The sequence below is a fragment of the Pseudorasbora parva genome, chromosome 3, assembly GCF_024679245.1.
Source record: "Pseudorasbora parva isolate DD20220531a chromosome 3, ASM2467924v1, whole genome shotgun sequence".
Classification (NCBI taxonomy): Eukaryota; Metazoa; Chordata; class Actinopteri; order Cypriniformes; family Gobionidae; genus Pseudorasbora; species Pseudorasbora parva.
In genome coordinates, this window is record NC_090174.1 from 6,424,528 (window position 1) to 6,446,591 (window position 22,064).

The following is a 22,064-nucleotide window of genomic DNA, read 5'->3' on the forward strand; positions in this document are numbered from 1 at the left end:
TCTGCTTTACAGTACATCCGACTGCTTTTCAGAGATGGTAAAAGCTCTGAGATTACAAAGGATTTAAACCTGACAAAGTGCTGGCCTCTTTCCAGCTCAACATGTAACATACCTGTTGATTATATACTTCACACATTCTTTTTTTGCCTGTACGCTATTCTCAGAATGAGGTTTTTTGTTGTTGTTGTTGACTGAGGATGACCCTACATACAATACAGCCTTTTTGAATATTTGTTTTAATAATGTTATTTATTAGTTATTATGGCTACAAGTCAGATCTAACACACTGCACAACTCAGTTATTTAACTTGCTGTTATAACTAGGCTATAGTACCTAAGCATAACTAAGTCAATACCAATAACACTTTATTTTACAGAGTCCTTGCTACATGTTACATGTACTTGCCATAGTAATAACAGTAAATTATGCATTAATGCAAACAACCCTTAACCAAACCCCAATCCTACCCTAACCCTCTAACATGGACACAAAAATAAATTGTGTTAAGTTCTTTCGGTTACGTTTTTCAATGTGTACCTCTTAGTGAGTAACAATAATGAACTATATGTGCTTACTATAGAGTTATGGGATTTGAATTTGTTGTATGTAATTATCCCTAATTTATAGTTTAATGCTATAGTAAATGTAAACATACATTATTTTAGCGCAAGAGGCAGAGGAAGGGAAAAAGAGTTCCCATGTTTTTTTTTTTCTCTCGTGTTAGATTGACATGCAAATGATATTTGACTGAAAAGCTTGTATGGAAATGTTATATATTTTACCAATGTTAAAACTACTAGATGTTGATTTACCAAAGAGGTCCACTGGTAGGAACAGGAGGCCTTTGAGTTGTGTTAACCCATAAATGCATGAATGTTTCGCTAATCATTCTTAATAAATATTGGGGTTTTGGTGACCCGGAACATAAACTAGCACAGACGGATCTCCCTTTCGCAATATTAAACTCTCCTGATATAACAACAGAAGAATCAAATAAAGCAAGTTTTGTTACCTTTTATGAAGCATTTTTATACCATCATTCATCTGCCATCATCAGAGCACATTTCCCACACTCAGCATCTGGCTCGATCGCGATGTCAAACATTCTCAAAACAATCGTTTTCCACATCTTCAAAATAAATATTTTGATCGCTGACAGCTTCTTCACCTTCTCTTGCAAACATTCAATTTTTAAGCAGAAAAAATATGCTTACGCTGTTAGACATTACAATGTAGGCAATACATTACAATCAGGCATAACATTATGACCATATCTGACTATCTCTTCATCATAGTGGGTGGGATATCGGCGACAGGGTCATGGGCGGCCAAGGCTCATTAATGCACGTGGGGCAAGAAGGCTGGTCCGTGTGGTTCAATCAAACAGAACAGCTCAAATTGTACAATAATTTACACACACACACACACACAAATTCTTCGTAAATGTTTATTTTTTCGTAAATATTTATGCATTTATCTATTATTTTAACAGCTTTGGGAAAATATTCTACCCTATATGCTCCAAGTTGCAACAATATGCCATGTATTTCTCTTCCTCGCAACACCTTGGCAGATGAATGTTTCTCTAAATAGTCTTTTGTTGTAGTTTCGGCATCTGCCAGCAGGTGTTGCGATGCCAACCAGCCTCTGTGTAGGGATGACTCCAGCCAATGACGTGCATGCAGCTTCTGTATTTGCGGAAATGCTGTTTCAGTACAGTATGGTCTTGAGCTGAAGGTGCTGCTGCTTTCTCTACCGTAAGTCTTTTTAATCCTTATTTAGTTTCTACTCTATTGTTTCCCATATGCTTGTACCCTGGTCTAAAAATACTTACTAATAAGTGTTTACCTAGACACCAAACTAGCATGTGAACGGTTGCTTTCATCGTTATTTCATTTTGTCGAATGTGGGACCATCCTAAATCACGCTGTCAAATAGTCCCATAACAAGCTGCAACATTACTAATTAAAATATTAAGTACTCTCGTCTTCATTATGAACGGGTTTTATAGAACACAGAAATAAATAAATAAAAATAGTACTGTTAGCCACAATTCCCTTTTGCTAAATTTCATGTTCTCTTAAAATGATAAGTTACAGATGTTCAGGACACAAAATACATTTTATAACATTTTAAAATTATTAAAACGTCGTAATGTAAGCACTTGACTTGTTTATGTCAACTGACGCTCGAAATGTTAATTTTAAGGAATGATAAACCGATTTAAGTCGTTTATGGATAATATTTATCAAAATAATACCAGATAGCGGTAACACTTTACAATAAGGTTCATTAGTTAACTAAGTTACATTAGTTAACATGAACTAATAATGAGCTGCACTTATAAAGCATTTATTTATCTTTGTTAATGTTAATTTCAACATTTACTAATACATTAGTAAAATCTATCAGTGAACACTGTAAACTAACATGAATAAACCATGAACAGCTGTATTTTTATTAACTAATGTTGACAAAGATTAACAAATACTGTAACAAATGTACTGCTCATTGTTAGTTCAAGTTAGTTAATACATTAACTAAGATTAACAAATGATACTTTATTGTAAAGTGTTACCAAGATAGCTTATCTTGTGCTGCATTAGACCCCACCCAGCCATGATACAATGATATTTCTTTAGACTAAGTAAAATGTAAACCATAAAGCAACAGACTGAATATGTTTAGTATACAGGGAATCCGGCAGTACATTTGTAAACCACTAACATTAGCTGAGAACAATGAACTTTACAAAAGTGTTTGACGTGGCAAGGACAAGAGAAGGTCCTGTTACAAACTAAGGAAACAGATGATGAAATGCACACAGTAGACCTAAACCATTAAAGTATGTCAACATGAAACATGAGAAGTATGGACAGAGGAGGGTAGAGGTGACATGAGAAGCTATGCGAGAAGGAAAAAGGAACAGTATTGTTCAGGATGGATAAACCTGAGAAATGTGACCAGACACCTGCTAGTAAGGAAATTGATTAATTGTAGCTTTTCATTTCTTCAAAAACCATGTAGGAAGACACATGATGGCCATGTCCAGATTCATCAGCTCAATCTGTGAAAGAACGAAGAATCATTTTCACACATAAATTGGCTCCTCCGAGTCCAGACCTTTAACTAACTGAAAGTCTTTGTACTGTGCTGAGGAGACTTTACACAGTGCTGGACTCTTCTTGACAGATCTTGACCAAAAGCCAAGTCAGTGGTACGTTGGTTTTTGATTTGATGAAACTTAACATTGTCATCCTGGAATATGGCCATGATGTGTCTTCCTACATGGTTGTTTTAAGAAAATAAAGCTACACACTCCATCAGTTGGGCATTACCTGTTGACTTATTTTTGTTGTTGCTTGCACAGTGTATATTTTATATTTATAACATATGGCCTGTGTTCTTGTTACAAAGCATCCCAGGGGAGCCTTATGAAGTTGGTTGAGTGAATGCTAAAAGTGTGCAGAGCTGAAATCCAAATAAAGTAAGTATGCTTAAATCTAAAGATAAATAGTTTTAAAAGTATCAGTAATTCATGTGTTCTCTCAGGCCCTGTTTACACCCGGTTTAAGAAGTTTTATTTGATCAGATTACAAGTGCACGATGCTAAATACAGGTGTAAATGGGGTAAAATGTTTTGAGCTTGTCCACTTTCAACCAGAGGTTAGTTTGAAATGCATTAGACCAGATTGCTTACATAGTGTAAACGCTCATGTGTTTGAATGCATTCAAACAGCCTCAAATGACCGCCAACTCTCCTCCTACTGACCTAACGCAAACATTATGGAAGCGCTTGGCAAGCAGGATTTAAACTTTGGCTGGAGATCCAAATTTAGTTTTAAAATGGAAAACATATCAAGCATAATGTTCTATTACCATTCCTGATTTCTAACACACACTCAAAGCGTTTGGCAGGGTCTTGCGGCTGTTCTCCGTGTTTTTCCGTCAACAGTTAGCCTAGAAATCTAGACACACCCTAGCGGCAGCAAATTTAATCTGCCCGCAAGTGTCATCTAGGAACTCTCAATACCCTTCTGAGCTGTATTCCTCTCACTCTGGACGGGCCAATCACATCGTGTATAGAGTCGGCGGGCGGGGCCATAATGACGATGGCCGAGTTGCGTTTGCGTGCTTCTAGTAAACACAGAAACTGGCGAATGGCGGCGGTCTTTTGAATCAGCGTTGACTGGGATTCTGGAAGACTTGGAGTTAAAGGGTTACTTCAGCGATTAGCATATGGCTTTGTATCAGTAGAAACCCTGGAGAATATTCAAATTATTGTGCTTTCCCCTCTCATATCTCCCTGAGACGAGAGATTTATGCATTTTATTTCTGGAAAAATTCCTCCTATGATGCAAAATGACAATTTTTGCATCATAGGAGGAATGTTTGCCCAGAGGCTAAAGACTACAGCCAGCAGAGGGAGCCATTTCCGCATGTTTTGAATCCGGCATTGGGGGATGGGAGATTACACTCAGCTTGCAGGGAGAGCTCAGCTTGCAGACAGGATCATTTAAACGGAGCTATGGTGAGCAATGTAAGTCTTTTAACTTCTCAAATTAATTTCTATGAAAGTTAAGCTTGTAAAGGCATGAACTGAAACGCGCCAGACTGAACTTGCGTTGTGAATGTATGCCGCGAATGTAGTCGCGATTACCTCAGCTCTCATCACTCCTGCAGTTAGTGCTCAGTGCTGTGATACTGGCGCAGTGACTCACTCATTATATTGAACAGACACATTCAGTTTTTAATTGTAGTGTCTTCAACTCAGTCACAGTAATGAAGTTGTTGGCGTTGGGAATGGCCTCACAGGGCAGCGAAGCATTCTGGGAATTGTAGTCTTTCATCCCCATGGGACAAAAATACATTTTCTGTCTTTTCTCAGTCTAGAAGACACCAAATTCAAAAATAATTTCACATTTCTACTGCATTGATGACCCAGTTTAAATACAGATTCATCTTCCCAGCGCTGAAGTACCCCTTTAAGCTTTTCTCTGAGAAAAGAACAAAGAACGGCACTGAAATCATTCTTATGAAGGGAAGATGTGTTCGGAGTTTAGCCGACCGGATACGGTGAATGTTTAATCTATCAACAAGCTCTGTTTCACCTTCGTTGCTCTGGTTGGTGTAGCGCTATCCTATCGCGTGCAGAGGGAGTTTGAAAGACAACCGTTTATCCCGCCCCTCGGATTGAGCTGTCTATGGTGAGTTTCCACATAGATATCCATAATAAGGGCTAGATGTCTTACGGCGGAGTCACCATCGGCATCACCGGCGGCCATCTTGTCACAGGCAGGCTTTCTGTCGGGCTCTGTTGAACCTGATGTAAGATGAGTGATCTGTACGAACATAAATATTGACGGAAATCTTGACGGATTTACAAATGGTTTGGTTTCTTACAAACGTTATTAACATGGCTACAAATCTGGATGCTTTAACACGTTGAAATTGCAGCTTTTCATTTCGATAAACGACTTAATCGTGCAGCTTGTGTATTACGGCTAACTTACATACACGTTATCAAGGGGGCTGAGACCACAATCGAGCTGTTCAAAGCTGTTCAGTTTTATTGACACCAATAATAATTTTATGACAACCAATCTTTTGTCTAGTTAAAATAAACTTAGTTTGCATGTTTTTTGTTTGTTTAATTTTTTTTTTTTAAATACAAATTATTTTATTATATTCTTATTAAAAAAGCATATATATATATATATATATATATATATAGAGAGAGAGAGAGAGAGAGAGAGAGAGAGAGAGCTAGCTCTGGAAAAAAATTCAGAGCTGTATATGTGTATAAATATATATAATTTCTCATGTTGCCATTCGGTACACAGTTTTAGTAGCCTATATATTGATTTAACATAAATACCTTGTGTGTGTGTGTGTGTGTGTGTGTGTGTGTGTGTGTGTGTATTTATTGCACCCATCTGTTCTGTTCAATGTTACTTTCATATTAAAGTCCATGGTTATAATTATTCATTAGTATGTAGTGTCATAACTACATCACTGTTATTTATAACAAACGAAACAGTTTGAAAATCGGTTGAAAATCGAGCAAGTTATGGTTATTTAAAAGTACATGCACCATTAAAACACACTGTTTCGAGTGAGTGAGCTGCCTGTGACAAGATGGCCGCAAGTTGCGGACGGCGACCTCCATTGGCCAATAGCGCGCACGAGACATCTAGCCTTTATTATGGATATCTATGAGTTTCCAGACCAAACATCTTGATGTGGGTCTGGCTTGTCAGGCTAGTCAACAGTCGCTTTCATATGTAAATAGTAGGGCTGTCCTCGACGAAGGATTTAGACAATCGAATCAGAATTGTCGAATCTCTCTGTGTTCGACTGATAGTCGAATCATCTGTGTGTGTGAATGGGTTGGGAGGGGCACGACACTGTCAGGTAAAACTATTTTTATTTTCCTTTACACACTGCACACAGCAACAACTTTTAATAAAGCGACCAAAACTGCCTGCCAACTGACAGACGAACTGACAATGGCTTTCTTATTTAGGTTTAAATAGCCTAAAAGGTAATGTGGTGGATAAACATTAATAAACCGTTTTCTCATAACATGTTAAAGCTGCGATCGAAATACAGAACATCACACAAATATATAAAAGAACATTTTGATAAATAAACCTAAAAAAATACCTGCCTAGAGAGGAAAAGAACACTTTGAGTGCGTTTACATGCACGTTCTGAAGCCGATTGTGCCTAAAGCGGGTGAAGACGTACGCGAAGCTCAGCCCCGCGCCTCAGGATCTCACACCGCCACCTGACGCGCACATTATATACACGCAAGCTCAATTTTGAATTGGCTGACAGATGAGCTGCACGAAAGTGCTCTGTGGTGTAGCAGGATTTTAAACAACTTCCTGAGTGTCCGCGGACAGGCGCTGAATACTGCCGCCGGTGTGTGTACACTCATTGAACGTGTTCTAATTTTAAAGGCGCGGTGTGAAGCTCAGCGCCCTTAAAGGGGTCGCACACCGATGCTCAGCTCAACTCAGCGCCGCGACACGTCTTTAAAATATTGAGCACCCCCATATTGCCAAAATGGTATGATCCTCGTTTCATAACACCCGCGAAGATTCGACCGTGAGATCGGTGGTAGAATCAGGCTCCGCATATCGATGCATCGAATCTTCAACTATTCGGGGTCACCCCTAGTAAATATAATGGAAAAACTAATTTTTTCCATTAGTTTGAAAGATCTGTTAAAAAAAAAGTCCATATATTTACATTTACTTGTCCATAGACACTCCCCTCAAAGAAATCAGGACAGAAGCGGTTAAAAGTGGACAAAAGAGACGGATTAAAACATCAGGTGTGAATGGGAAGTATCTCCCTTGTCTACTTGTGAGCCGTCGACAAAAACGCATCCTAAAACCAGGTGGAAACAACCTCAGATAATATATGGTGTAGAAAAAGTCACGCTGCAAGTCATATCAATCATTCTAATTCCATTTTCTTTTCTTTTTTTAACAGACCTAAAGTATTTAAGTATTAAGTATTTCTCCTCTTCAGATGAAAAAATGAACAAAAAAACAGATGAAAGAGACTTTTGGAGGAACTCTTGTCAACTTTAAGAGTGACTGTTTAACTCTGAGTAGATGCTCAGATGCCTCTTGTTTGCTGTTCGCTGGATTTCACCTCAAACTAAACTTCAGTCATGGGAATCTTTCCCTCCATGTCCAAGATCATGAGAAAGGCGAAGTATCTGTTTCTTCTCCTGTTGTGCCTTTGCGTTGTAGCCTGGATCGCAACATTCTCAAATGATGACACTGTAAAAACTGCCCAGGAGGGATCAAATCGTCCTGACAACGTTAAGAGTGGGTTTCGTCAGCTGGAGCTGGAATCAGAGATGATGCATAGCATAGAGGAGCCCGTGGAGAAGCACGTGGAGGAGCGCATAGAGGAGGAGCGCTTAGAGGAGCGCGAGGACGAACTTGTGATGGAGCATGTGGAGGAGCAGTTTCCCAAACAGAGCTGCCCAGAGCATTCACCCCTGCTCCGTGAGTGTGCTCTGATTTTGTCTTTAATAGTTTTTTTGTGGGTTAATCTTGACTGAGGGTGCGGTTTGGTTCGATTAAAACACCCTGGTGTGATTGCTCTGTTAGTGCGGTTCATTTGAATAAGTGTGAACGATGCAGTCTGAACCCTGGAGTGCACCAAACAAGAAACTAATTCTAGTTCACACTTGTTAGTTCAGTTTGCTTGGTTCATTTGATCCAGACCAAAAAATAAATAAATAGGTCTGCTTAGCGTTCACATTGGCATTTTAACACTGAACCTAAAGATGCCAAACCTAAAGGCATATGGATGTTTTCACAACCTGGTTAGTCGGCTTTTATTGTATATTTCATGATTGAACCTATATTTCATATAAAATTGAACGTATATTTCATCCAAAACAATGCTGTGCGCAGCTAAATGCGCTCACTGTATGTGTGTTGCTTCATATGATGGTATTTTGATCAGTGAAAGAAATCATGTATTGATCTGCAAATAAGCAGTTTTATTATAAAATTATACACCTTAAAAAATTAACCCCCAGTTTCACAGACAAGGCTTAAGCCTAGTCCCAGACTTAATGCATGTTTGAGATGTTTTAACTGAAAGCAACTTGCAGTAAAATATCTTAAATTAAGATGTTTAAATTAAAATTAATAATGAAAAGCAAGAAGTGTGGTGACAAATAGAATAAATATACAATAAAAAAATAGATGTCACATGCGGCAAAACATTTTAAGAGGAATGCTATGCAAACATACTGCTTTTATATCAAGTGAAACTGCTATAGCAGTGGGAAAGATGCATGGGCATTAATATGCTTTATTTTTACCCAAAGCATAACTTTATCATTTTACAGAACATGTAGTTTACAAATAACTGATTGTCATGACCTAAATATGATTTTCATTTACAATAATTAACACTAAAATTTGGCATTAGTAAGTCATTTTTAACATCATCAGACTGGATCGAGTTGTTGACTCCAGAGCGGCTGCGATTGGATCAGTCAAATTCATCAGTGTATCATTCAGTGTGATTTGTGAACCGATTCAACAGGTTAAAGAAACCTGAGTATTGTGGTGAAGAAAAAGTAAAAAGTTTCCCAAAATAAAAACTTTGTACAGATACAGATTAAAAGTACAGATACTTGATACATTTACTTAAGTACAGTAACGAAAATAGAAGTGCATTTCTTACTGTCCACCATTGCATCTCATTATGTGTTTCATGGAGGGGAAAAAATTATACAACATTTTTAATTACATGAGGGTACAGATTTTCTTTAACATAATTTCTAAACATTCAGAAACCTTAGGTCTTTGCAAAATGAGCTGATTAAAGATGGAAACCATGAAACTGCAGCTCTGAGAGAAATGTGTGAGAATCTCACAACCACCTCCATGTGAATGTCAATGTTTACACATGAGTGTTTTTTTCCCTTTTCACAGCTGCTTGCTAATTTGGGCTTGTTTCCAAAGATGGGGCCCTGTAATTAATGTGGGCCCCAGCTGGTGCTGTATTTAAGACTGCACCTGGGTTGTGGCCCTGTTTACATGCGTGTTTATTGTTTTCTGCTTTTTCCGCTCCACAGGAGGTTCTTTAAAGCTGTCATTCGAGTCCTCGCTGACGATGGAGCAGGTAGAGAGTGAAAACGAGGAGGTCGTGGATGGTCAGTATAACCCCTCTGACTGTACAGCCAGACAGAGCGTGGCCATCCTTATCCCTCACAGAAACCGAGAGAAGCACCTGCTCTACCTCCTCTACCACCTTCACCCTTTCTTACAGAGGCAGCAGCTTCACTATGCCATCTATGTCATTCACCAGGTAGGCAAAAGTCCCCCAAAAAATGTAATGATGATTTTTAATGGGTTCAGGGTTCATGTTAGTAACGGTTTCATGGACCAAAAACATAATTTTTTTGTGAACATTTTCTTCAACAGGACCATTTATTTGCTTTAAATATCGTTAAGACTCAAGTGTAAACGCCCTCTTCATATGTAAAATGCAAAACATTGTTTCCCTATGGGTTTGCTGTGAGGGCCATTGTAGTTTGCATAGTAGCCCATCCCTAAATAAGTCTGTTTGCAAAGTCTGCAGTACATTGTGACGTATGTTAACTAAACAATAAAACTGTTAAGATCAAACTGACAAAATCAAAAATATTAAACTGTTTTCCTCAAAGTCAATTTGGAATGACTTTTTGTTTTTTAGAAATACAAAAACTGGAATGATATTATTGTTGTCTTCTAGTGTTTAAAGGGTTAGTTCACCCAAAAATTAAATGTCGTTCCAAATCCGTCAGACCTTTGTTCATCTTCAGAACAACAAGAATTAAGATATTTTGACCCTTCCATAGACAGCAAAATAATTAACACTTTATATAATAGTCCATGTGAACCCAGTGGTTCAAACTTATTGTTATGAAGCAACAAGAATCCTTTTTGTGCGCAAAAACAAACAGAAATAACGACTTTATTTAACAATCTCTTCTCCTTCGTCACGCTCTTATGCTGTTCATGTTGTTTGGCTATTTACACAGTGCAGCGCTTCCGGGTTCTGCGTCAGAACGCCGGCTCGCTATTGGCTGAAAACCACAAGCATGTGTTATGTGAATTGTGTAGGAGAGTGACACAAAAGAGAAGAGATTATTGAATAAAGTCGTTATTTTTGTTTATTTCGAATAAAAAGTATTCTCATCATAGTCACATGGACTACATTAACAATGTCTTTACTGCCTTTCTGGGCCTTGAAAGTGGTCATTGTGTTGCTGTTTATGTGGGGTCAGATTTCATCAAAAAGATCATCATTTGTGGTCCGAAGATGAACAAAACTCTTACGTGTTTGGAACGACATGAGGGTGAGTGATTTAAATTTTTGCGTGAACTATCTTCCTCCTCATTATTACACTGGAACTGAGTAAGCCAAGTTTCTTACTACTGAATTACTATTTTTGTCATGCAAATTTGGGCAGTTATGTGATAACGTGTTTAGTCTGATAATCAAGAGATTTTAAAATGGTCAATAATGGTCTTTTGGACTGAAAAGGACATTTTGAGTTCTAAAATGCTTTCGTTTATGACATGACACTGAAAAGTACCACCAGTTAAAGGGGGGGTGAAATGCTGTTTCATGCATACTGATCTTTTTACACTGTTAAAGACATGGAATCCCATACTAAACATGGACAAAGTTTCAAAAGTTAAGGTGGACGTTTGATGGGAGTATTTCTTTGTCAAAAATACTACTTCCGGTTAGTCATAAGTTTCGGCAAGTTTTTTGCGATCATGCGTCCCCTTTGACGTTAATGGGGGCGGAATTTCCTTGTATGGGCCTTACGGACAATTCTACCGGAAGCGCGTGAGAGAGAGAGAAAGAGAGGGAGAGAGAGAGAGGGAGAGAGCGAAAGCAACAGGCTATGCCCATCAAAGCGCTGGCTCGTAGGCTGCGCTGCACAGGTGATGTGCACAATTAACAATGACATCAAAAAGTGCGTTTTTGGTTGCCAGACCAAGACAGTCCTGCACAGATTCCCCAAAAACCCCGCGGTAAGGCAACAGTGGATGTAATTTGCTTTTCCGGATCAGCAACTGAGTTGCGCGAATGTTTATATCTGTTCGCTGCATTTCGGTGCCGACTGTTTCATAAACAAGGCCCAGCTTGACGCCGGATTTTCCGATCGCCTAATGCTGAAGGATAGAGCAGTCCCAACGTTAGAACCGCAGGCGGTGAGTGAGACTGCTTCAAATGTCTGTGTTTTTGCCTATGCTCATCAAGTAGCCCAAACATGATCACGTATAGTTACTATATATATTACTATATATAGAAATTAATCAATGGAGCATGCGATGTGTAGTGCGTGTACATTTGTTTAGCTGGCCACTATATGTGTAACTTTATGTTTGTGTATTGTAAAAGCACTCAACAATACACAAAGAGGGGGGAAATATGTTGAACTAAATAAGCACGCTTCTTCATTCAAATGCGCTACTATTCCGTGTCTTTCTATTGAAACACTAACTTAACCTGTCTACACAAACCACGCGTAAACACACACACACACGTGCACAAGTGCACTTCCCACATGTACACCTTCAAAGACAAAAATACGACGATATAATTCAAGTATAAATATGTAAATAACAAGTCGCTCAGCATATTATATAGTTAGTGTATAACTTGTACCACATAGAGACGTCCTGCTCTAGTCGTTTTTGCTGCTGCTCCTGTTCAACTTCAGCCTCTGGGTCTGATTCCGGATCATAGATGTATGGCTGTATCTGATTAAAAGCCATATTTTTATTTTGAATAAAGTTTTTTTCCCGCTGTTAGGGATGACACAGCTTTACGACGCACTCGACTCAACACAATAGCAGCGCGCACACGTCATTATTTAGCTCCGCTCACACGATACGCCCCCACCCGCTCGGCTTTTTTCGGAAAGACTCGGAACAGCGCATCTTTCTTATATAATTATAAAAAAAATAAAGACTTTTCGGAGATATGCAGGATGCAATACTACTCTATAGGTACTCAAGATTGACATGACACTGACTGAAACTGAGTGTTTCACCCCCCCTTTAATGATGGTAATATAAATGTATCACATTGTACAATTTTCATTTTGAGGAAACGTAAAGTAAAAATGAAAGCTGAAGCTCAAGGTCTTTTGAAAGATAAACATCCTGAATTCCTGTTTTCTTATGTCATGAATTGTTCCAATTCTAGTTTTGCCAGTAGCTCTGTCACTAACTCTGTTAAGCCCTGATTCAACAACAATTAATTTCTTGCTAAAAATACAACTCATTAAAGGCCCATTCGTACAAAGAACAATAACTATGTTGATTAAATATATTAGCGTCCACATCAGCTTATGATGTCATTCTGTTTATTCTAAGCTTGAGCTGCTGTTTTTTCGTCTGCCACTTTAAATGCTAGCGCTCTTTAAAGGGATAGTTGACTTTAAAATGAAAATTCTGTCATCCTTTACTCACCCTCAAGCTGTTTCAAACCTGTATGAATTTCTTTTTGAAAAATGTCAGTAATCAATCAGTTAACTGGAACATTGACTTCCATAGAAGGAAAAAAAAAATACTATGGAAGTCAATGGGTCCAGTTAACAGTTTGGTTACTGACATTCTTCAAAAAATCTTCCCTTGTGTTCAGCTGAAGAAAGAAATTCATACAGGTTTGAAACAGCTTGAGGGTGAGTAAAGGATGACAGAATTTTAATTTTAAAGTCAACTATCCCTTTAAAGCAGGATGGATTCTGATTGAATGTCACTGGTTTTATCATTCATCAGCTATGACAAAACACTACATCAGCTTTTTGGGTAACACTTTTTCATTAAAGGGGGGGTGAAACACTCAGTTTCAGTCAGTGTCATGTCAATCTTGAGTACCTATAGAGTAGCATTGCATCCTGCATATCTCCGAAAAGTCTTTATTTTTTTTATAATTATATAAGAAAGATGCGCTGTTCCGAGTCTTTCCGAAAAAAGCCGAGCGGGTGGGGGCGTGTCGTGTGAGCGGAGCTAAATAATGACGTGTGCGCGCCGCTGCTATTGTGTTGAGTCGAGTGCGTCGTAAAGCTGTGTCATCCCTAACAGCGGGAAAAAAGCTTTATTCAAAATAAAATTATGGCTTTTAATCAGATACAGCCATACATCTATGATCCGGAATCAGACCCAGAGGCTGAAGTTGAACAGGAGCAGCAGCAAAAACGACTAGAGCAGGACGTCTCTATGTGGTACAAGTTATACACTAACTATATAATATGCTGAGCGACTTGTGTTATTTACATATTTATACTTGAATTATATCGTCGTATTTTTGTCTTTGAAGGTGTACATGTGGGAAGTGCAGTTGTGCACGTGTGTGTGTGTTTACGCGTGGTTTGTGTAGACAATTGTAACGTTAGTAAGCGGACTGGTTTTGCACGGCAGGCTAAGTTAGTGTTTACATAGAAAGACACGGAATAGTAGCGCATTTGAATGAAGAAGCGCGCTTATTTAGTTCAACATATTTCCCCCCTCTTTGTGTATTGTTGTTTGGAGTGCTTTTACAATACACAAACATAAAGTTACACATATAGTGGCCAGCTAAACAAATGTACACGCACTACACATCGCATGCTCCATTGATCAATTAACTATACGTGATCATGTTTGGGCTACTTGATGAGCATAGGCAAAAACACAGACATTTGAAGCAGTCTTACTCACAGCCTGCGGTTCTAACGTTGGGACCTTTATCGTTGGGACTGCTCCATCCTTTAGCATTAGGCGATTGGAAAATCCGGCGTCGAGCTGGGCCTTGTTTATGAAACAGTCGGCACCGAAATGCAGCGAACAGATATAAACATTTGCGCAACTCAGTTGCTGATCCGGAAAAGCAAATTACATCCACTGTTGCCTTAACGCGGGGTTTTTGGGGAATCTGTGCAGGACTGTCTTGGTCTGGCAACCAAAAACGCACTTTTTTGGTGACATTGTAATTGTGCACATCACCTGTGCAGCATCCTAAAGGGGGTCGCACACCGGACGCGGAGCTCGGCGGCGCTCGGCGGCGCGCCACGCAGCGTCTCAGGTATCGCACACCGGACGCGCACATTTTAAAAGGCTACGTTTATTATACATTTCCCCAAAATATGTTTAGACTTTATTCAAGCTGTTGAACTCAGAATATAAAACAAATGTGTCTTGTAGCAAAGGTTGAAATCAGTATACCTTAACGATAATATACTTTTAATATAAAGCCTTGAAATGGCGCTCTGTGGCGCGGCAGGATTTAGAACAACTTCCTGAGTCGCCGCGGACAGGCGCCGAATGCCGCCACCGGTGTGCGTACACTCATTGAAAACAATGTGTTCGAATTTTAAAGACGTGGCGCGCCGCCGAGCGCCGCCGAGCTCCGCGTCCGGTGTGCGACCCCCTTAAGAGCCAGCGCTTTGATGAGCGTAGGCTGTTGCTTTCGCTCTCTCCCTCTCTCTCTCTCACACTCTTCCGGTAGAATTGTCCGTAAGGCCCATACAATGAAATTCCGCCCCCATTAACGTCAAAGTGGACGCATGATCTCAAAAAACTTGCCGAAACTTATGACTAACCGGAAGTAGTATTTTTGACAAAGAAATACTCCCATCAAACGTCCACCTTAACTTTTGAAACTTTGTCCATGTTTAGGATGGGAATCCATATCTTTAACAGTGTAAAAAGATCAGTATGCATGAAACAGCATTTCACCCCCCCCCCTTTAATGAATAACTAACTACACATGAACCAGTACAAACCATGAAGTTTGTAGCGCTCACATAACTCAGTACTACACTGGGAAGAAGAAGAAAGAACAAAATAAAGTGCTAGCAGTAATTTTGTCAGATCTTTACCTCATACTATTTTCTTTTATAGTAATTGCAATAACTGGGTAATAACTAGGAAGTAACCCTCAACCTACCCCTAAACCTATGTACCTATGTAGTTACTTTATATTATCCAGTGCTTTCTTCAGTAAGTACACTGTAAATACACTTAGGTGTACATACTGTAAAATAAAGTGCAACCAAATAATCATATAGCATTTCTACATTTGACAAACATTTCAAAATGGAGATGGAGGTGTTTGGAATTTAAAAAGACCTTGTGATATAAAGGAAGTCGCAACACAAGATTTGCACAGGTCTAAAAACGGTGTGTGTATAATGTGTCTGTTTGTCTTACAGGCTGGAGATGCAACATTTAACAGGGCCAAGTTATTAAATGTTGGCTACCTCGAGGCTCTGAAAGACCAGAGCTGGGACTGTTTCATCTTCCATGATGTTGATCTGGTTCCTGAGAATGATCATAACTTATACATGTGTGGTGAACAGCCTAAACACTTAGTAGTGGGGAGGAATTCCACTGGGTACAAGTGAGTATTAGTGTCTTCATTTAACTCAACACATCACAGAGAAAATGACAGAACATTCTGGGATTTGAGCCAACAATATTTGGATTAGAAATACAGCACTATAACTGATACACTAAAGGAACATAAGTGACAATAAGTAGTAACAATACTGGTTTAACAACATTATTTCAGTAGGGTGATTAGCATTTTTCACTCACAGTTTATTAAACAGACACGTTTAGTTTTTAATTGTAGTGTCTGTTCTCTTAGTGAACTAAATGATTGTACCCTTTTAAGATGCTGTCCACTTTTTCGCAAAATATGTTCTAGCAAAAGATTACTATAAGATGGTAATCACCTTGACACAACTTGACATTCTCTGTTCTCCAGTAGTATTCAGCTCCATTAAACATAATGTTAAAGATCTTTTGTTAAATGACATGCTATTGTTCATGTTTAATATTTAAAAGACATTGATCACATTTTGCCACTGACTTCCCAGACTCAGATACAAAGGTTACTTTGGGGGGGTTTCAGCCATGACGATGGAGCAGTTCCACAAGGTGAATGGCTTCCCAAACACCTACTGGGGCTGGGGTGGAGAGGACGATGACCTGAGAATAAGGTAAGACAAATTTACAATGATGTGCACAAGTCCTACACACTGATTTAAAATCGGAAAGGAAAGGAAAGGAAAGGAAAGGAAAGGAAAGGAAAGGAAAGGAAAGGAAAGGAAAGGAAAGGAAAGGAAAGGAAAGGAAAGGAAAGGTTCACTGCCGTGGTACCATCTTTGAACACTGCTATGTTCTTCTCATTGTTGGTGATTTTAATAGAATCATGTTTTTCAGGGTGCAACTGCAGAAAATGACAATAATGCGGCCGTCTCCTGGAGTGGCGCGCTACACCATGGTCTTTCATAAGAGAGACAGCGGAAATCAAATCAATAAAAACAGGTCAGTTTAAGTGTGAATGAGAAGGAAATGTTGCAGTCTTAGAGTGTTATTCTGGTCTTGCAAGAGACCACAACTAACGTGAGGAATATTTTGCGAGCATTCATTGATTTAAGTAAAATTTGTTTGTTTGACAAGTTTTACAATGTGATTCAATAATGATTTGTGGATACCATAAAAAAGTAGAGTAGAGCCGTAAAATGAATCCTAACTTTGTCACAAAATTCTCTGATTTCTTTTTGTAAAACAGCATTTTTATTGTGAGCTCCAAATATGAATGTTTAACATTAATATAGGCTGTCAGTTGCTGAAGGGATGAGCGGTTTCCTCACAAAAATCTGCCAGTATTGTGAACTTGCATTGAAGCGTCTCCTCCATTGACCTGCTTTCAAAAAACAAACAAAACAAAACACCTTGGGGTGTTCTCACTCCCAAGGCATCTGATAATGATGATGACAGTCATGCTCTTAAAAGAGGGCAGTTTTAGCAGGCCCTTAAAAGGTATTACATTTAGTTAAAATAGTATCAAATTTAAGGCCATAACAAGACTTAAAAATCTAAAAGGGTTAGTTCACCCCAAAATGAAAATGAGATGTTTATCTGCTTACCCCCAGTGCATCCAACATGCAGATGTCTGTTTCTTCAGTAGAACACAAATGAAGATTTTTAACTCCAACCGTTGCTCTGTGCCAGTCATACAAATAATTACTTTATTTTATTTATCCTTTATTTTACCAAGATAGTCCCATTGAGATATAAAATCTCTTCTTCCAGGGAGTCCTGGCCAATAATGGGCTGAATAGGTAACAAATCTATGAGAGGAAAACAAACAAACAAAAAAACATGCTTGGACAACGTGCACAAAAACCCTTCTGCTCCTCACGACACATTGATGTCTAAAGACACGAACCGATCGGTTTCTGTGAGAAACATAACAGTATTTATGTTATTTTTTTACCTCATATCCCGACGAGTCTCATCTAGTTTTCCCATCCGCTATTACTTATACATACACACATATATACACACATATATATATATATATATATATATATATATATATATATATATATATATATATAGTAATTGAATTGAATATATATATATATATATATATATATATAGTAATTGAATTGAATATAACAATGTCCAACAGTATTACTTTGAATCCTCCTCTTATAATAAATGTGTGTATATATATATATAATATAATGATTGCGCCAGTTTGACCTTACCAGACAGAAGTAATAGCAGATGGGAACACTAGATGAGACTTGTCGGGATGTCACTAGACACTAGGCACTAGACATTGCAGCCAGGATATTGTCATTTAAAAGTTGTTGTTGCAGCCCTCAACTGATGTTGGTGTCATGTTGTGTTTTGGCCTGAAGCTCCGCCCTCCACCTATCGACCAATCACGAAGTCAGCAGTGTTTCGGCATCCGGGTTGCCAGGTCTGTTCTAGTTACCACAGCTGCAGATACAAACGTTCCCGCTGATCCTGCAGCCAATCTGGCAACCTCGAGTCAGGGGGGAGAAAGGGGTAGTGATTGCAGTGCCAGTTTTGGTCACAATCTTACATACACTTAGTCTAGAAATCTAGACGTACCCTAGCGGCAGCAAATCTAATCTGAATCGAGTAGCGTCTAGCAACTCTCAATACACTTCTGAGCTGTAAAAACCAAACTCTGGTCAGGCCATTCACATCGTGTATAGAGTTGGTGGGCGGGGCTTAACATAATGATGGCCGAGTTGCGCTTGCGTGCTTCCAGTAAACACAGAAACTGGCGAATGGCAGTCTTTCAAATCGGCTTTGACCGCGACTCTGGAAGACTTGGAGTTAAGCTTTTCTCTGAGAAAAGAACAAAGAACGGCACTGAAGTCATTCTTAAGAAGGGAAGATGTGCTCTGAGTTTTGCTGACCGGATACGGCAAAAGTTTAATCTATAAACTAGCTCTGCTTCATCTTTATTGGTTAATATTGATCCTATTGCGCGCAGAGGGAGTTTGAAAGACAACCGTTTATCCCACCCCTCTGATTAAGCCCTGCCAATGGTTTCCAGACCAAACATCTTGATGTGGGTCTGGCTTGTCAGGCTAACCGTGGAGATCCACTTTTGCAACACGACTGAAGCATGATGTTGTGATGCTTCCCCTCATTTGTGCGGTTCAAATGCAGCGCTGCCTTCCCGGGAATGCTATGCGTGCGCATTAAATTCGCTTGACGTCACCCATGGGAATAAAGGGGAGCGCGGCGCGACAGAAGTGTCTCACGGACGAGTGGATCTGCACCTTGACATACACTTCCTTTAAGCAGCAAACAATGTCAATAATGTAGGAGGAGGGTGGTCTCTGCTAATGACGTTAATAGGCAACCCGTAGTGGGAACGCCCACTAGCGACATGAATCTCTGGCGCTGGCGACATGCAGCGACAAAATCACTAGTGGTGTGAACAAGGTGTGAACATTCAAATACTGTGAATTCGGACATATTACTCTGTTGGCGTACTGTATTCCACATACTACATAGTAGAGAAATATTCGATTTCGGACGCAGCTTCAGTTTCTTACCCAATTGCCGCAGCTTCGCAGGAAGTGATGATTGAACAGATGAATGGAAAAGCTGCTTTATTCACAGATGTTTAATGCAATATTCAAATTCAAATCAAATATTTTGATGGAAACACAGCTACTGAAAAGATGTCTTCAGTGTGGGATTTGACGCTTTGCTTTCACTTTGCCCGACACAGGATGCAACTGTTACGCCGTACTCCTCAGATGTGGCAGAAGGATGGTTTGAATTCCTGTTCCTACAAGGTTCTGTCTGTCGACAGATCAACACTCTTCGTCAACATCACCGTGGACATTGGCCAGCCTGAGCGTGCTCATTGAGCCGTGTGTTTGGATACTAAAATACAATGGACAGCTTGCATTGAAACACAGCATTCACCAGTGCCTGCCAGAGCTAATACGAGGTGTTGTTGCTCCACACCAGGTTGCACTATGGATCTGACCTGTAAGATAATATGGCCAGAAAACTGATCAAACACTACTTTTGAAGTATTACAATAATCAACTAGAATATAAATAGATTGATCAGGTATACCGTGTAACGTAACGGTATACCTGATGGCGTAAAACAAACCGGATTTAATATTCATTACTTCTAGACCTCTGAAGTTGTAGTTTCATATAATGTGTTCTGTATGGCTTGTATTCATTTAGGTCATCACAGAATTTTGGGAGTAATGGGAAACAAAAGAGCTGTACCTGATTGGTCAGTGATATGTCATTATGTACAGTAGGCTTAAATATTGATATAGATGTATATGGGCAGAGCAGGTGTACTTTTAACAAGTCTGCATGTTATATGATGTTGATTTCAACATGCTTCTAATATCCGTCTGGTGGAAACTTGTTGATTTTTAGTAGGTTTTTGGGTCCAGGGATAATGTTTAATCAGTTCAGTTTCATTTCAATGAAATGTAGCTGTAGATGGGATCATAATTTTACATTTATGCCATTATTACCATTAATGACTGATCACTCATAGAACTGGGTGTTGTTACTTTACTGGCTTTATGATCAGAGAAAAAGAGACTTGACTTATATTTAAAAACCCATAGAACAATTCATACCACAGAAACGTTCACTACAAAAGCTGAGTTTTACTAGAAGCTAAGCTTGAGCTGAATTTCAACACAATATGGTTATCTTATCAAACCAGCTGCTTGATGAGTGTGGTGTCAGAAATGTGCGTTTGGATTTTATGCGGACGATTATGAACTCTCGACCGGGTCATTAGCGTTCTGTTGAATCTTGACAGACAGAAATCAAGCGCTTTGTATGTTTTTCTTCCAGAAACTCCAGGCTAAACGTTACACAACTATTTAAAAAAGAAAGTGCATAAAGATCAAATGAAGAAACAATATGCTTATTTTATGTGACATTTGTCATAATTTGATTTTTATTTCAGAAAACCTGGTATCATCCTAGTATCACATCTTCACATCCTGTGGCACACATTTAAATCATTTGGGTGTTGTAACTGTGAACTTTATATGAATTTTATACTGTGAAAGAAATAATGGGGGAAAGTTTGTGAACATTAATCAGAGGTTTCCACAAATAGGGTGCAAATTGGGATCACATTACTTTTTGTAATGGAGTAAAGGTGGAAATCATCATCTGCGGAATGGGAACTTATATTTTAGATGAACCGTTAAATGCTATAAAATAGCCATATACCCTATGGCTATTTATATGGATATACCCTAGTGAGAAATAAATATACTAAAATGTATTTGAAATACATTTATTTAATGCATTACAAATAGATTTACATATTTGTGTGCTATATATTAATACCCTGCAATTATACTTCTGGTATACTAAATTGATATTCTTAAAGTCTGCTGAATCAGAACAACACATTTTTGTACTTAATGCACTTTAGTTATCCAGAAATAATGCTGAGGTCCGACTAAAGATATACTGAAGTATACAGCTCTGGGAAATAAATAAGAGACCATTGAGGAATCAATGTTAAGTGGTCTCTTAATTTTTTTCAGAGCTGTATTTAATTCGGCTAAAGTGGAACTATTGCAGGTATACTTCAGGTACACTTGAAATATCTTGCATTTAAAGAATGATACAGTATCCTTACTTGATATTAAAACACATTTTGTGCATTGTGCAATAAAGTAGTAATCCAAATCAAGTTTAATTATAATATTGATATATCAGCAAGTCACAAGCGATATGTCAGTAAATATGTTAATGGTTTTGTAATATACGAAATAAATGTTTTGGTATAGTTTTTTTTCACTAGGGTACAGTTCCCTTATTAATAATTATATAGTATAAATAATATATTCAGTTTGACATCTTGAGGTTTTTCTGAAGGTTGAGCACGCCCTCTGATAAATCTTTGTTGAAAAGGAAACATTAAGCCTGTTTTTGTTGTTTTTGTGCCCTTTTCACGGAAAGTGCTCGCCACTCATGCAGTGTTGAAGCGGTGTGTGCGGTATTGAAAAAGCCAGTTTGCTGATGTTAAACTGCAATAAAAATGGCATTTAACAAAGACTATTCTTTTGTGAAATATGGTGTATACGGGTTTACACGTTTAATACCATATATGGTTTAAGCATATTTATTAATCACATATTTTTGTTGATTGGTCATGATAAATGTAATAAATTA

General features: G+C 38.6%; 1 protein-coding gene across 2 annotated transcripts; it reads left to right on the top strand.

Moving 5' to 3' along the window:
- The first annotated feature begins 1,675 nt into the window (after positions 1–1,675).
- Positions 1,676–22,064, top strand: b4galt4 (UDP-Gal:betaGlcNAc beta 1,4- galactosyltransferase, polypeptide 4). Of its 2 annotated transcripts, XM_067437688.1 has the most exons (8): positions 1,676–1,758; positions 3,419–3,488; positions 7,505–8,031; positions 9,624–9,856; positions 15,747–15,934; positions 16,416–16,538; positions 16,762–16,866; positions 19,613–22,064. In XM_067437688.1, the coding sequence occupies exons 3-8, from the start codon at positions 7,689–7,691 to the stop codon at positions 19,752–19,754; spliced, it is 1,134 nt and encodes a 377-aa protein (XP_067293789.1). In that variant the 5' UTR covers positions 1,676–1,758; positions 3,419–3,488; positions 7,505–7,688; the 3' UTR covers positions 19,755–22,064. The 2 variants fall into 2 exon arrangements, with proteins under 2 accessions (XP_067293789.1, XP_067293790.1); XM_067437689.1 differs by lacking the exons at positions 1,676–1,758; positions 3,419–3,488 and adding an exon at positions 6,442–7,409.